This window comes from Talpa europaea (assembly GCF_964194135.1).
Source record: "Talpa europaea genome assembly, chromosome: 14".
NCBI lineage: Eukaryota > Metazoa > Chordata > Mammalia > Eulipotyphla > Talpidae > Talpa > Talpa europaea.
In genome coordinates, this window is record NC_140082.1 from 27,730,780 (window position 1) to 27,748,039 (window position 17,260).

General features: G+C 37.9%; 1 protein-coding gene across 3 annotated transcripts in view; it reads left to right on the forward strand.

Moving 5' to 3' along the window:
* The window catches only part of ITGA8 (integrin subunit alpha 8), a gene marked incomplete at its 3' end in the record, with an annotated part of 135,727 nt that overhangs the window by 106,632 nt on the left and 11,835 nt on the right, over positions 1 to 17,260 (forward strand). For all 3 annotated transcript variants that reach the window (XM_084253882.1, XM_084253880.1, XM_084253881.1), the window contains 3 exons: positions 625 to 730; positions 2,829 to 2,987; positions 14,748 to 14,876. In XM_084253882.1, coding sequence (XP_084110008.1) covers positions 625 to 730; positions 2,829 to 2,987; positions 14,748 to 14,876 — 394 coding nt within the window. The remainder of the gene's footprint in view (positions 1 to 624; positions 731 to 2,828; positions 2,988 to 14,747; positions 14,877 to 17,260) is intronic.

Here is a 17,260-nt window from a genome sequence, read left to right on the forward strand (position 1 = left end):
AAGATAAACAGGAAAGATGAATATACAAGTGGCACTTTTCCATTCTAAAGTATTTAACAAGAAATTACATTTCTTCCTAACTGAATATAGAGCACACTGCACAAAAGTCTACATTTTTTATTCATATGAGCATGTCTTGACATTGCTTAAAAGAGGCATTATATCTTTCTCACACACACAATCTACGGATAGATGTATACAGTTATGTAAGTGTCAATATATATTAAATTATCAACTTCAACTCAGGAATGCTCTCTGCTCTGCCCCTTAGTGCCCAAGACATAAGATTCTGTAAAATAATTATCTCCCGGCAAGAGACCAGTGATCACGAGCTGCTGTTATAGTACATACACATGCTGATACTGAATGACACATACCTGAAACTTCTTCAATGTTATAATGAAATATTACTGCAATAAAAGCAGAGCCTGTACTAGATATTTCATATCCTTTACTGTCTGTCCCCCTTCAGTCATTCTGCTGAAGCTACTTTTTTCCTTGTAGGCAATATTTATTCAAATATATTGAGAGTCACTTTTCTGCGCCTGTTAGTGTGCTGTACACTAGTGAAACATTCTTTACATGTGTCATTATCTACAATTAACTTAACATTCCATGTTTCAGCGTGTCGCACCCTCTGCAGATTGTTCTGCCCATTCACAACTGGAAACCGGAAGAGGAGCCCCGCCAAGAGGAGGAAGTTGGACCATTAGTGGAACATATTTATGAGGTAGCTGTTGGCTGTGTTAAAGTTGTGTTGGGGGGCGGGGGTGTCAGTCTTACGTTCTTTACTAATAAGCTCTCCATAGCATTTTAAAAGACACTAAGCCAAGATTGGGCTTTTAATACTGCCTGACTCTGCACTCTTGTGCCATCATAATGCACTGGGGGTGGGGGGGATCTGTTACATAGTGAGAAATATTTTGATCTTAAAACTGTTACTCTTTTCAAAATATTCTTCATTTCCTCTGTTTTTAATGTTTCAACAACCTAAACACTAAAATGACCTGCTCCCTTAAAATTCACCCTCCACTTAAACTAAAGATCACCAACCTGAAGGTACAAAACATTGAAAAAGTTATGGATTATTTGCTATTGTATAAAAATGCATATGTAAGATGGTTGGGTGGTTGACAGATAAGAATAATATTACTATTATTCTAAATAACCCAAAGGAGACATCAATAGCTATTTGAAATAGCCTGTTAATGAGTAAAATACTTTCCAGAGGCAAACAAACCCATGACACATGAAAAAGACCTGATGATCTTTTCCCCCTTCAAGTGTTAAAATATGAATAGGAAGAGCTTTATTGGCCCATCATCTAGAACATTTAAATTTTTTAAAGTTATAAACCAACATATACATACATTTAGTAGTTGCTTTTTTGTTAAAGTAAATTGGTGGAGAAGAGAAGTCATTCCTGCTCATTTTCAAGGGATTAGGGATGGAGTTTTGGTAAAAATGATGTTCAAGCAATTTTCTCTTTGGGTTTCCTTCTCAGTTAAATTTCTCTGTCCCTTTCCAATGTATAACTCTTGCTTCTGATGTATAATTCTGGGGATGACTCTCATCTCGAACTACAAGGGACATGACTAGCATTCCCTAAGGCTAACAATAAAGCATTTCAAAGCTGACGAGTTGTTTACATGTGTGAGAAAGAAGTATCAACGCCTGCTTAGTGTCAACATGAAAACCTCTGTCATCTGCCCAACCTGCAGCTCAGAATCAGAATTCCTGCACAAAGCCAGATCAAAGCTTTGCCTTAAGCTCTCTTGATAGCAAGACATTAACACAGTCCCCAAGCCCACTCCAACAAAGAATCTCACTGGGGAAAAATGCTGTCGATTATTAAACCTTGTATGCACCAGTTTCTGGTAAAGAATGGTGAAGCTTTAAGATTTGAAAATATATTCAAACTCGATAATGCTCATGCAGCCCTGCTCCCAATCTCAGCATAAACGGATCATAAAAATTTAGGGTACTAATCTATCAAAAGCAATCATGGAAAGTTTCTTACTTGCTAATGTCATGTCTCCAAATGTACTGTAGCAATGGATGCCATGTTGCTATGATAATGTGAATTAAAGGGGCCGCCTAATAAGCACCATCAACTATAAAGAATTTTATTGATCATTGTAATTGTCAGAACTCTTCATGGGAAAAAAAGACAAAAGGTCTCTGCTAACTTTAACGTGAATTTTTAAAATCTTAATAAATTTAAATACACTTAGTGTTTCTCGCAAGCTGTTTGATTCTGCTAGTACAAGGTCTGTGTGTTTACAGCGTTCATCTCTTTATGAGATGTAGCTTTCCTTTCTTTGCCATTTGCTGATTGAAACAGAAGGAACTCGACTTTGAAACGCGTACTTGAAGTGAACTGTGGTGAGCCTTTACTGTCTCTGACCCTTGATGGATAGCCATTTTTCTAGAAGGTGAAAGAGAGTGCATCCCATATGGTTGCAATTGACAAGTCAGTAGTCAGGAAAGAGGCAGATTTCAATGTAAGGAAAGAATAACTTGGTTTTGAAAGCATATAATTAAAATTGCATTTCTAATGCCATGATTAAATTGATATAAATTTAAGGTAAACATCACAATAATCATGTGGTCTTTGCTGGGGAAAATTGCTCTTAGCGCCTCACAGATTGAAGAGCCCCTCAGCACAAGCGCGTTTTGCTCTTAGGACTGCTCCTCCCCACACAGATGCTGTTCCCCCAGTTATTATTCTAGATGAGTTGAAACCAAAAATAAATGCTTCTTAGAGAGTTTGATTTTATCATCTTGCCGTGGGCTGTACTGTTACCTGACATGTTCTTTGCTTTTAGCTGCACAACATTGGACCAAGTGCCATCAGTGACACCCTACTGGAGGTGGGCTGGCCATTCTCTGCCAGGAATGAGTTTCTTCTCTATATTTTTCACATTCAAACTCTGGGACCTCTCCAATGCCAAACAAATCCTGATATCAACCCACAGGATATAAAGGTGGGTCTAACAGAAGCTTTATTTTTATTGTGATAATGAAAAAATAAAAGCAGTGGCTTTGTTCTTTTATATTAAGTGAAGTAATTATATGTTATTCAATGATAATTGAACAGAACTTTTCTTTTAGTTACATAGTTAAAATGGCAGGCCTAACTTTAAATATCACTTCTAGAAAACTTAACTGTCTTATTTTTATTGCTCATAGTAACCTGTCATTTAGCCTATGCCAATATGTACCTTTTATAGATAGCACAACCAAGAAAAATCACAAATAGACATGTCATGTTTGGGGGAATTTGTACAAAAATTTATTTTAAAAGCTTTTTTTTTTGGCATATTGCCAAAATATATGAGGATCTTTGTCAAAAAAAAAAAAGGGGGGGTTTTTCCAGATGTTGCCAGTGGCAAGTGCTGAAATGCAATAATTTACCAAAGGCCATCTCAGTGCCCTGAGAATCCCCAAACTAGAATTTTCAGGACCCCATTCTTTAGTGGAGCTTATAGAGAAGTCGTACATAGTGCCCCTCAGTCTCAAGCACATGTGGATCTCATGGTGTCTGTGAGGCTACAGATGTGGCTTGAAATTCTGCTTCTGCAAACACCTACCTGATAGTCACACCTTGACTAGGGAGGAGCTCAGGGTCCATGAAGCTGATGCCTCCAGATTAAGATCCAAGTATGGCTTTAGGTTCTTTCTGGGAAGGAAAGAAATTCATTAACATACACCCTTGGAAATGTCCCATTTGAATGAGAAAAAAACTTTAAAATCAGATGTTGTCCTCCAAAAGAACTTCATTTAAGAATGAGCCTCTGAACTGCAGACACAGTTCCCCTGCTAGAATGTTGCAAAGGGCATGCTTTATGAAATACTAACTCAGTCATCCAGGACAGTCTTAGCCTCTACTCCCAACCACATTATTTATTGTGAAAGACTTTCTTTTACCAAGCAAAGAGAGGAAAGGGGTTCAGTATTCAAGAATTTGTGAAGCAACAAGCGTCATTTTTATACAAAAATAATAAATAAGGCCACTTGTATTCCACAAAATTATTTCAAATACTTTCTCCCTGGAATTTTTTTAACTTCCTCTATCTTTGCTTCTCATTGAGATCATTTTAATGTCTTCAAGGATAATAACTTATTATTAAATAGCATCATCAAATGTTAATTTATAACAGCTAAGCAATGAGAACTTTCATATATCCTGTTCTGTAGTTAGCATATCCTGGAGTTTGATCAAAGATTCTTGGAGCACAGAATGATGAGCAAGGTTTCTAACTCTAGTTGAGTGTAATGTTTACTTTATTTCTGACACTGTTTATATATGTTTGTACATTTTATGTAACTTGTTTAATATGCACCATGTTGGTTGTGAGTTATTTTTTCTTGTTGCAATTTAACAATCATTTACAGTGACTGGAACAGTATTTATAGATGATTTGCCTTAAATGTTGACAGACTGGTGCAAACTCAGTGCAAGTATATACTAAGTAAGCACCTGCAGTTCCTGTAATTTTCACGGTATAGACTTTTTATTAAAAATCTGTCTGAGGCTATAAATTTTTAAATGCAATTTAATTATGCTCATTTGATAATATCCCCAATTGGTAGAAAATTAATATAAGATTTGATTATGATATAAAGTAGAAGTTCCCTAAAATAATTATGAAAATTCATGAAGTCTTAAAATTCTAAATTCAAAAAAAACATGAAATGTTATTACATTCAGGTTCTCAGAGTACTTTTACCTATATTTAATAAGTATGACCCAGACAATCTAAAAGATCTTTTATCAATAAAAGTTTTTAAATTTTAGTTTATTTTATCATTGTCTATGCATAGTTGAAAATACTTGATAATTATTTTTCTCTTAAAATAGTAAGTAATTTCTTGGTGAAGTCACTATTAATTTACTTGGCAATTATTTTCCCCTAGATAATGCAAAACTAAGCAGTATATTGTTTTAACATGAATTGGAAATTGCCAAAGAATAAATTGTTTACCCGATCTTGTTATCATCAACAGGATAGGTCAAGGAATTTTTTAAACTTAATATCAATGGCAAATTCTTGCATCAAAGTAATTTTTCTAACTTAATTCTTTAAGAAGTAGAGAGAGGGTAGGTTTAGTAAAAGGAACAGGGAGACAAATATATTCATATAGGCAAAAATGATCACTATTAAATATTAGCTACTGAGTGGACTAAGATAAAATTCCTTACAAATGGTTCTATCTTTTCTTCATAAATAGAGCAATCAGTAATAAATGCTCTTAAAACATCTGCATCTCTGAGCAGTTTTCCGCAAGTTCATCTGAGCATGCTCCAGTCCCCAATGGACTAACCTCCAAAATATCCCAGACCAACCACAGATGTGTCAGAAGGGAAATTATTGTCCAACTTTCTGAAGTTTCCTCCAAAGGATTTACAGTTTCCCGCCATAATTTCCTCTTCAACCATTCAGTTAATTTCCTTTTTGCAAATTGCCTTTCTCGTGGGTTCACATATACCTTTTTAAGCAATCCCCCCCATTCTTATTGTTGCCCACTTAACTACTAGAGTAGCTCCCTCCTTCACCGTCTCTTTCCAACTCTACACATGTCTAGGCACACTTGGTTATGAAAAACGAAACCCCATACAGATTTTCTAGCCTACTCACCGCAAGGAATGAGTGCCAGCAACTCTGAAGCCCTTGAAATTCCCCAGCTATCCCTTGCAGAAACTCCATGTTTCCACATAATTTCTACTTTCTCTCTAATTAAACCTAGCAGTGTTTAATATCATGCATTTAAAATAGTGATTCTTTCTATTTTTAAAAATTATTCATATAGCAGTAATCATAAGGGTCATTTGGTTGGTTGGTTGTTTTTGCAAATACATATTTTCATGCATCAAAGTCATAGTGTGGACTAAGTAGGTCTTTCTGTGGACTGATCTGAGTGCTAAACCAGCATTTAAAACATCATTTCTAAAGAGAAATGCATTCTGAATGCCAAGCAGCTAGCCTAAAACCTTCTGAAATGCAGTCTGCCTGTAAATTGCACATGCATTCCAAATGTACTGTCCTCACATAAGCCTCAAAGTCAGCCAAGGCCTGAATATGGTGTAATTTTCACAATCGTAACTGGCACAACTTGTTTATCCTCCCACATTACATACCCAGCACCCAAATGTGCCCAAGGTTTAAAGCGCAGACACCGACTGCCTTGGAGAACCACCACCATAATCACGCTACTCCAGGAGACAACAGCAAAAGGTCTCCCCCATCTACCTCACTTCTTGCCCAAACACAGAGCATCAGCAAGTGACTTAGGGCTGGGGTCAGCAAGGATACACTCAGATGCCCCTTGATCAGTTTTTTTTTTTTTTTAAAGATTTATTTATTTATTTATTTATTTATTTAAACAAGCACTGGGTACAGTCAGAAGCGCGGGAGGGTGAGAGAATTCACCAGAGCCAGAGCGGGGAGCAGAGCAGGCAGAAGGACTAAGGTACACTGCCTAGGGGAGCAGCGGGCGGCAGGAGAGGTCTGCGCATCATGCGGGACCCTCCTCCAGTGGCCCGGGAGCAGCTGGGGATCGAACCCGTGCTGCAGAGGCTGTGGGCAGCTTCGCAACCCAGCGCTCAACAGCTGCGTCATCGGGGAGGCCCCCCTTGATCAGTTTTTTCTTTAAATATCTGCCTCATCTCAGATAGGCAGATTCACTAAGTGAATCATGGGATTCACTTAGTCTGCTTTTCAACACTTATTCCAACATCAGAGGATGAGGATAGACAGAGGCCAAAGGAGCCACCCAGCACCTCATGGGACTCAAGCTAGTGTGAGGGTGGCAGTGTCTTGGGCACATTTCCCCTCCTGTTTCTAGTAGATGCACCAGAAGTTCTTTGCCACAGCTTTTTTCCTCATATGACTAATTGGCCAGATGGCAATTTTGCTATAAATGATGAAATAACTAGTTGATAGATGGGTATGACTGGTGGTTTCAACTGATGCAGTACCCATTTTTGTTTTATACAAATCTTAGTCTAAAAGAGTCTATATGGGCATATCATCCAGCGATTCCACTCTTAGCAATCTACCCCCCAAAATCACAAGAACACTAATTAGAAAGGAAACCTGCACTCCTATGTTTACTGCAGCACTATTTACAATAGCTAAGACGTGCAAACAATTCAGATGTCCCAAAACAGATGAATGGGTCAAGAAGATGTGGTATATATACACAATGGAATACTACTCAGTAATCAAAAAAGACAAATGCATGCCGTTTGTGGCAACATGGATGGAACTGGAAGGGATTCTGCTAAGCCAAATAAGTCAAAGGAGAAAGACAAATATTGGATTGTGTCATTTATATGAGGAATATAAAGAAACTGAACAGAGGATCAGGAAAAAGACAAAACTTGCAAGCTGACCATAGATCTGAGACATACAGCAGGGAGAAGGAGGGAGGGAGTTAAAAGAGGTGTGGAACGAGCTATAGTGGGAGGAGAATTATGGAGCATACACGTGAGGGGAGAAATCAAATATTGTACAAAAATGAACAATGATATAAGAAAACAAATTTAATAAAAATAACAAAAACTAGTCTCTACAGTGACAAAAAGATGTAAGAATCTTAAAGTAGTAGATGATAACAATTATGTATATTAGCTAAGACTTACTATAAAATACAGCCACAAAATTCACTGGAAGTGTAAAATCAGAGAGAAATGAGAGATGAGAGGAAATGAGAGAAAGTAAAGCCAGATTGCATACTATGCTGGAAATGGATAACATCAGATTGCAAACCCTTCCATAAGAAGTTATCTTCCAACCCATCAAAACCAGAAGTTCACCAAGCTATGAAAAATATAAAAGTGACAACTAATAAATCTCATTGGTCTTCAAGAATATTAATAATTAATTCCTTGGCTGCTTCAGATACAATAGCTTATTCTCATTCTCTGGTGCCATGTTTACCAAATTTATGACATGATATTAAAAGTTGAAGGCAAAAAAGAAGAATTAAGCTCCTCCTATCCTGTGTGTTTCTCCTATCCTATATGTTTCTTGAAATTGTGACCTTTTTTGCTATTTCATAGTAAAGAATTTTTCATGTTTCATTATGTCCCTTTTATTTTGTGATTTTTATCTTTTTTATGGCAAAATTACCTTATGCCCAACTAGATATGCAGTGAAAATGCGTACAGAAAAAAACTTAGAACAAAACTACCTAGAACCCACTCACTCTTACTTTCACATTTGCCTGAAGGGGAGGTTGCCTGAATGAAAAGGTTGCTGTTTTTGGTTTTCTCTCCCTTCCAAGATGGTTTTACTTTATCAAGTTCATTTTTCTGTCTTCTATCAACATGCGGGTGTAAGCTGTTTGCTATGAAGTCTTCATGATGGTTCAGGTCAGATAGAGGATTTTAATGTGGCAATTTCTTCACATTCTACCATCTAAAACATTCTGAAACATTCAACCATCTGCAGCATTCAGACTGATCCATTAAATCTAATTTGTTCCAGATCCTTCCTGGAATAAAATTTTACAGTTGAGTAAAGTATTTCTCAACTGTTCTAAGGACAGTAAAATAATAATTTCAAACTATCAATTTTCTTAATTTGGTGGGCTCTATCCTGGGGTTTGGAGTCCTTCAAACAGGCTAAGTCAGTATGATTAAAGAACCAAAGTTGCATAAAGTTTTTTTTTTAATTGGCAAGATTTTGTAATAAATAGCCAAGTAGTGTGAGACATTGGGGCAAAGGGCTGAAGAATATAGGGCCGTGCCCAGGGGAGTAATATACTCCAATTAAACCTGCATTAAGATCACAGTAGAACAACATTCTGGGCATCTATTCAAGAAAGAAGTATCCTGAGGTAAAAATGATCTGCTAGAAACTAGACTAGGATGACCATAACAAGAGAAAAAGTCAATGTTGTGTAACAAACTGTCTTCAGAGCCACAGGAAGCAGGAGGTTACAACTGGAACTAGTCTCAAACAAGACCATTCCCACAGGAAGTCCAAATTACAACCAGATAGTACAAACATGGAAAGCAGAAACAGAAACCGTTTGTCAGGGATTACAGCCCAGCAAATAGTTGATTTTTTTAAAATCAATGGTCCTGCCGACAGTGACTTGGCTTCACAAATTTGCATGATTTTGTCTTATCCTTCAGAGTGTTCTTGCTTCATAACTGCTTCCATTTACTTACTGTTTCTCATTAATTCAGGATGCGGAGACACTTGCTAGTTCCTAGAAGAACAGCCAGCTCCTCACCTCTCCTCTCTCTCTCTCTCTCTCTCTCTCTCTCTCTCTCTCTCTCTCTCTCTCTCTCTCTCTCTCTCTCTCACACACACACGCACCTCTTATAAATCAGGACACAAACGGAAGAAGACCATTTAGTAAAACTTTACTGTTAACTGCTGATCTCTTTCTGTTCTCTTCGGAATCATTTTGAGAGTCTTGAAGATAAGGAGCCATGATTTATTTCATACCTGAGGCATTATCTGATTGCCGGTTACTTGGCCCTTAATGCTGAGACTTCATTATGAACTCTCCTTCAGGGGAAAAACCTAGCTGCTCATTAACAATACCTAATCAGGAGAGCAACAGCTAATTTTAATTTTTTCCTCTCTGATGATGGTGCTTTGGGAACCACTGCTGCTTGCTCTTGAGTTTGTCTTCTTCCATGTTTCTCTCTGCTCCTCTCTCCATCACTCACCACTTCCCCACTCCCCCTTCCCCTCCCCACCTCTCCTCTGCGCCCCCTCTCCTCTCTCCTCACCTCCCCTCTCAGGAATGTTCCCCTCTGATAGAGGAAATGCATTCATCTTTTCCTTTTAACTGTACCAGTAGGTCCAATTTTCAGCCGCCAAATAAAATGTTTTCTTCAGAATCAATGTCTCTTTAAGTGGAGCTTCAGATTTTCATATTTTATTTTTTAAAGATTTATTTATTTATTTATACAAGCACTGGGTACAGTCAGAAGCGCGGGAGGGTGAGAGAATTCACCAGAGCCAGAGCGGGGAGCAGAATAGGCAGACTGACAAAATACACTGCTGAGGAGAGCAGCGGGCGGCAGGAGAGGTCTGCGCACCATGTAGGACCCTCCTCCAGTGGCCGGGGAGCAGCCGGGGATCAAACCAGCACTGCAGAGGCTGCAGGCAGCTTCGCAACCCAGTGTTCAACCGCTGCGCCACCGGGGAGGCCCGATTTTCATATTTTAAAACGTAAAAGTACATGTCCACCAACTAAGTAGAGCCTCAAAATCACCAATGAAGTGAATTGATTCTTTTAGCTACGGATTGCATGAACTTTCATGTTTTAAAAAAAATGAGGTGTTGGGTTTTTCTTTGTCTCCCAACAAATCCTTAACATTTATGTCTTAAGGAAAATTATACTGTAGACAGATACCCTGGGATTGTCTCTACTTCAATGTAATTATAAAGAAAGATTACATGAGAGAAGTCCATCATCTCTTGTGCAATAGGAGTACGTGAAATCCAAACAAATTGCAAACAAATCACAAACAACAAGAAAACCAGTATGTGTTGGATTTGTTTGGGTTCAATCTTATTTTAATCCTATGTTACCCAATCCTTTTCTTCAGAAGCTGCATTTCCAATTTTGTTGTACATTCCAGCTACACTGTATCCCTTTAATCCATAAATTCAAACCTATACCAGAATAGAGAGTTTGATGAAGTTATGAAAATAGAAAACTCCTGTTGAGGTCAAAATGTGAGTAGCAGCTGGGGAAAGATCCACACTTACTAACAATTGTTTCCTTACTGCAGAAAGGAACAATTTTCCTATTTGTTCTGAAGAAGATCCTGACGTGTCTTCTACTTTACTTCTTCACCACTTTACTTCTACTTTAGTGTCACCAACTTCTCACAGCACTTAGCGAAGCGGACACTGAACTGAGTGGCTGCTTTAATGGCAGCTGAGGCTCCCTCGCCTCTGTGGCTTCCGACTAAAGAAAGCCACAACCTTGGGTTCATGATCAGTGGTGAAAGAGGTTTGAAACATTCATTGAGAAAATAGGCTTTAACCGTTTCCACTGTTGTTTCCATTTCCTGGATAATTTCTTCCTTGTTTTTGGTTTTCTTCTGATTCTCTCTTTTCGTTTAAAATTATTTCTGTCATTCCACTTGAGAACAAAGGTCCTGCAAACCTTTTGAAGACTTTCAGACTGCAGCGTGGCAGTGGCATCCCTGTTTTGTTAAACAGCATTACTAAAAGTCATTGATCATCCCTTGCCATGTGAGTCCTTCATTCTCGCCTTCAGAGTTAAGTCCAGTGTTTTACTAAAAGACCACTTACAAATAATTGTGAATGATGATATACCAGGGGCCACCACAGGGGGATGTGTTCTTTATTTATATACTAACTGTGTCCAGTGAAACCATAAAAGAAAGTTGAAGCATTTTCTTCTCTTCGGGCGACTGTTTTTTCTCCTCCCCCTCTACCCTCTCCACCTCCTCCTCCTGTAACTTGGGATAAACTCATTCCTTCCAACATGTCCTCTCTATAGTTTGGGTACCTAGAGTTAACTCTGTAACTTATCTCCCAGTGATCTATAAACAAAATTATGCATGATATATGTAAAAAAAAATGAGAGAGAATATGAAAGAAAATATATTAGGGAATCTTAGAGATTTGCACATTTTTTTCATCTAAACTCAAGTTTTTTTCCATTTTTTTATTTAATATATATATTTTTTAATCATTTTTCATTTTTGCACAATGTATGCATTATCATATTGGTTATAGTCCCCATACAATTTCCACCCCCCTTGTTTTGATCCTACTCCCTTCTCCCCCCACCCCTGTCGTGTGTCTCTGGTTTATATAGTTGCTTGTTGATTTTGATTTTTACTTTATTATAATTAGGCTTTTTTCCTGGTCCCTTATTTAGGTTTTCTAAATTCCTGCTATGAGTGAGCCCATTTGGTATTTTTCTTTTTCTTTCTGACTTATTTCACTGAGCGTGATCCCTTCCAGCTCCATCCATTTGCTGCAAATTGCATGAGTTTATCTTTTTTGATTGCTGAGTAATATTCCATTGTTTATATGTACCACATTTTCTTGATCCAGTCGTCTATTTTTGGGCATTTGGGTTTAAGCTCAAGTTTTAATCTCTTGCTTTCATGCCTTTTCTAGTATATTCTCCATCACTTAGTATCCTTGAGCAACTCTTCAGCTTGCAGTGCTTCTCACTGTGCCAGGCCCTGGCATAAGTATATTACACACACCTTTTAATCATCTCTCCCTCAATCTCAGCTCTTTTCCAGCACTTTCAGAAAAAGGAGAGTTCTTCCTCCAGTTCCAAATTTAACTTTCTACATCAAGTACCTCCCCCCCATTTCCTTATATTATATAGGAAACTTCTTTCCCACTATTTCCTTTCTTAGATCCTATCAACTTATTTAAATTTCCTCTATATTTAAAATAATAATTTAATAATTTGGCTCTGCATCCTCCTCCACTGAATGGTTTCTTTCCCCTTCCATTTTCAGCCAAGCTGTACTTGCTATTTGTACTTTTTATTCCTCTTTTACTCTGATTATGATTATAAAATACCAGGGTTGGGTTTTGTATTTTAAAATGTTAAATATCCATCATGAGAATATATCAGGAAATGTGTAAAAATAGAAAGAAGAAAAATTTAAATTTCTATTAATATCACCACCCATTTTTACTGTCACATTTTCTATTTATGCATTCACATTTTATATATATAAATATTTCATTGTGTATTACCAGTAATTAAGCATACTCTTTAAAAATCCATGTCATTATCATATCTAAAAAGAAACTATCAAAATTCCTTAATATCATTAAATCTCCTTCACTGTAACTCTTAGATCACTATTTCTCTAGAATTTTTTTTCTGTTTCTAGCTATACAAGGGAAGGATAAATCCATTTTTATTCAAAAAAATCTTATTATATATTTTACTTAGTTCCCTGTCCTTTTCCCTTACTAAGATCTTGAATCTTTTGAAATTACTCTGCAGCTCTACATCATCATTTTAAAAAACTGTACAGGAGTCTTTGTATAAATGCCATTAATTTATTTTATCTATAACCTGTATGTGCCCATAAAGTTTTATATTAATACCCTTTGTCTATTGTAAATGACTACTTTAAAATTCGTGTTTTATTTTGTTTTGGTTTTGGAGCTTTTTTACTTTGCGTGGGATGAGGCTACATCTCATCCCTGAGCCCCTGGGAATTAGTCTATCTGAGACTAAAATTAGGATTTAATTTCATACTTTTTCAAACAATTATCCATTTATCCAAACCTATTCACTCTTTAGCATCCACAGTTCAATTTTCACCTGTACAAATCCTCTGCTCAGAAAAGGACACCTATAAACTCTTAAGTGACACATTCAGCTCTTGTTTACTTTTCTGCAGGTTTTTGACTTATTTTTTACTCCCTTATTTTGCATGGTTTCCCCCCCATCTTAGTTATACTTGTTGGATCTTCTTCCTCTCCCTGTTTTGATATTTCCTGGGGTGTTACATGTGACTGTGCCTTTTATTTTGCATCTTCTTTTTGGACAACTCAGACCAGTGAACAGGCAATAGAGCTGGTTAGGCACTGATGGGGAGAAGAGCTATAATGTGATACCCCCCCCCCCCCCGGAGACCCAGGGAACCAGCCTGGAGCATGAAACAGGGGACAGCAGTTCTGCACACAGGAAAACAGGATTCCAGGGGTCCTGGTGAGAAATGAGCCTGGAGAAGCAAGCTGAAGCCAGCACCCACAGGGCTTGCATGTCAGTCGTGCTAAGGAGGCTGGATTCTGTCTTTCTCTTTGTTTGGTACATTTTTTCCAGGTTCTTAGCACATTCTGAGCTCTATCATTTCATCTTCTGAGGTACACACTAATCTGCAGTATAAGAATATCTTTTCTTCATTCTACAGAGACAAGATACTGTTATTGTCCCTCTGACTACAAAGAGAAGCTAGAAAAGAAGATGTGCTGGGGGTGGAGAGGGTTTGCGGACAGTTAGGCTTCTCTCTTCAGTTCATCTAAAATAAAGAATGTTCATGGGATAATATGTGTGTTTTCTTGGAACTTTCAAAATATTTATTTAGTCATCAGATATACCCAGCCTGGGGCCTGAGATAAAATTGTAAGTTCTAGAACATTTACAAGGCAAACTCAGACCTGAAAACAAGGTCCACCACAGCAGGGTTGAAGCAGTGGGCTTTGGAAATGTCATTTTCACTAGAACAAGATTTTCTCCTGAGGGTGCTTCTTACAGCTGCAGGGGTGTGGGGCTCAGACCCTGATGTCTGATGTCAGCTCTTCGATCTCACCAAACTGTTTGCCCACCATCAGCACCTCGCTTTTTGCCACCTCCAATCCATCTCCCCCCACACAGAATGCTTCTCCTTTAATGAGTTTAACCAATTACAAGGTAAAATGTGAGAGGAAGGTAACAAGTAGTCACCCCCATGCCTTCTATCCTGATGGGGACGCTCTTCTGCTTTAAATCTTATCCTTACAAGATAAACTTTCCAGGAATGCATTCCTCATCCTTCATGAAGTCCTATATTTGGGGAATAAAAAGACTCGTTCCTGGTCAGTGCAGTGAATTTTGCTGTTGAACATGCTGCTGATATATGACAACATGTCTGTAGTCTCATGTAGATCAAATTCAGTGGCAGGAAAAATACTGCCTGGAGTTCAAGGCTAAGGAAAAGGTATCAAGAGTTAGTATAATTGTATGTGATATCTCTCGTTTTCTGTTTGCAGCCTGCCGCTCCCCCAGAGGACACCCCTGAGCTCAGTGCCTTTTTGCGAAACTCGACCATCCCTCATCTTATCAGGAAGAGAGATGTCCCTATGCCGGAGCCCCAAAGACAGAGCCCCACAAAAATTCTGGTGCGTTATCTCAGTGTGCATCTAGCTAAGGGGAAGAATTGGATTGGACAGAATTCCCAAATACACATGTTTTTAACTTCAAGTGTTGTTTTACAGTCTTCTCCAATGCGCAGATATGCCTGATGTTTTTTGGCAGGACATATTGTGAGAAAGGAAAGCAGTGTTTCTGTGGGCACAAAGGAACAATCGCAATATAACATTTTCATTCTTCTAAAGCTGCCATGCAGGCCACATTAGAGAAATAATGATGAAAACAGAAAGTGTGACCTTTAGTTCATTTCAAGAATGTAAAGATTCCATCAGCTCATCTGCAGACTCAGCGGTAAGAGTTTGCAATGGGCCTGGACAAGCACTGCCCAAGCCGTGGGGCCTTGTACAGGTGGCATTGCCCTGGTTCTCAGAGTCCTCGGTCTGTCGGCAAGAACAAGAATGGTGTGTTCAGGTTCTGAGGTAGATCTAGGCTGAGCTGAGTCAGCCTTTAACAAAACTATAAACACCAGTCAGGAGTCAGAATTTTTAATTCAAATTTCACTTGTTCCAGTGTGAATGCTAACTTTAAAAAAAATGGTTTTCAAAAAACAGGTCTTAAACGTTCTCTGACATTCATTTTTGACTGAGGCTGCCAATATAAAAATTTTCAAAGATGGAGATGGACAGAAAAGTAAAAGGAGCAAGTCTAATTTAATTGGTCAAAATTAAATCAAGAGAGGAATGTTTATGATCAAGCAGTTGAAATTACATGGCAAAAGGCTGTGTCAGTTGGCAAATTGTGGTTGAAGTCCCTATAAATTTTTATGACCCTGTAATATTTTTTTAATGTAAGAGTAGGGAAGTAACATGCTATTCACTTTAGAATAAATTAACAATTCCACATATTGTTTCTAAAATGCTTCTAATAAGAACAAGAGAAAACAATGATTGACATCTATAGAATTCTAATATGCAGGACCAATGGGAACCCCTCTGGAAAACCAATTATCCAAATTTATGGAGGATTAACAATTTGGAAAATCAAGGTTAAAATATGTTTTTCTGTGTCCACTTCAGCATATGTCTCAAGAGTCCACGGAGGTAGTAGAGATTAATAACTAAAACTCTTTTGAAAATTATCTGCTCTTGTGCTGTAAAGTTTTTTTCCCTCTACTTTTTTCTCATTAAGGATTTTTTAAAGGCAGTTCATTTTTAACTTCTGAGTATCATTGAAATTTATTACTTGCAGATGAGAGCAAGGCAATCCTGATTTCCATATCTGATTTTGTTAACTCATATTTTATTCTCTTTCTTATTGGTTCAAAATTGCAAATCCTACACCTCCCCATGTCCTCAAGTCAAAACAATTCTGGAGAGAAAGTGATTATGCAAAGTTTATTCTAAAATCAAAAGCTAAATAAGACCTCCTACAGATTTTGTTTAGTTAAAAACAACTTACTGAATCACATTACTGATTAGGAATTTTAAAGAGCAAAATGCCAACATCCTGTGTTGGGATCATAATTTCTAATTTGCATAGAAAAAAATGTCTATCTGTAACACTGAAATATAATTTCTCCTCTGCCTAAAACTTTCCTTGCTTTTCTCATCTTGGGCCCCTGCTGCTTTGGTAGTTATCACCCCACCTCCTCAGTGCTCAGCTTACAGAAACCTTATCTTTCTAACCCTCTTTAACATTTGATACTATTGGCTACTTCCTGAAACAATAGCATTCCTCAGCTTCCCTGAAAACATTCTCTCCTGGTTGTCTTCCTAACTTTTGGCCTGCCCCTCAGCATTTTTTGTGGATTTGTCTTCTGCGCATCCTTACATGCTCCTGAACCTCAGGATTTATCCTTGGCCCACCTCTTCTCTCTATTGTTTTTTGCTCTTTCATGGAAGTTTTTTGCATGATCCAGTCATTCTGAGGTGTGCCTCCTGGCATCTTAGCCCTTGAAAGTCTCACTGTGTTTGCTGAGCGGATGTATTTGTTGATCTGGATGTACAATAATCATCTCCGTTCCAACATGCCTAATACTGTGTTTCCATGACTTCCAAAACCTTCTGCTCTAGAATTTCCCATCTCAGTAATGCCAGTACCCATCCGCCAGTTTCCCAAGTCAAAGAGTACTCTATACCCATGCTCTTCTTCACCCCTACCTCCCATTAGTCACCAAGTGTCTATTCCACTTCCTAAACTACTCTCAAATTCATCTTCGTCTTCCATTTCCAAGACCTGGATTCAGGGCTTTCTCATTTATTGCTTGGACTTTTGAAATAGACTCTTAACACCCTCCTTGCCTCCCAATCTCCTCTTTCTTTTCCTTCCTCACATTCATCCTGTGCCTTAAAATATAAGCCCGATCATATCCCTGGTTTAAAATGCTTCAGAGGCTCCCAGGACCTTTTGAATA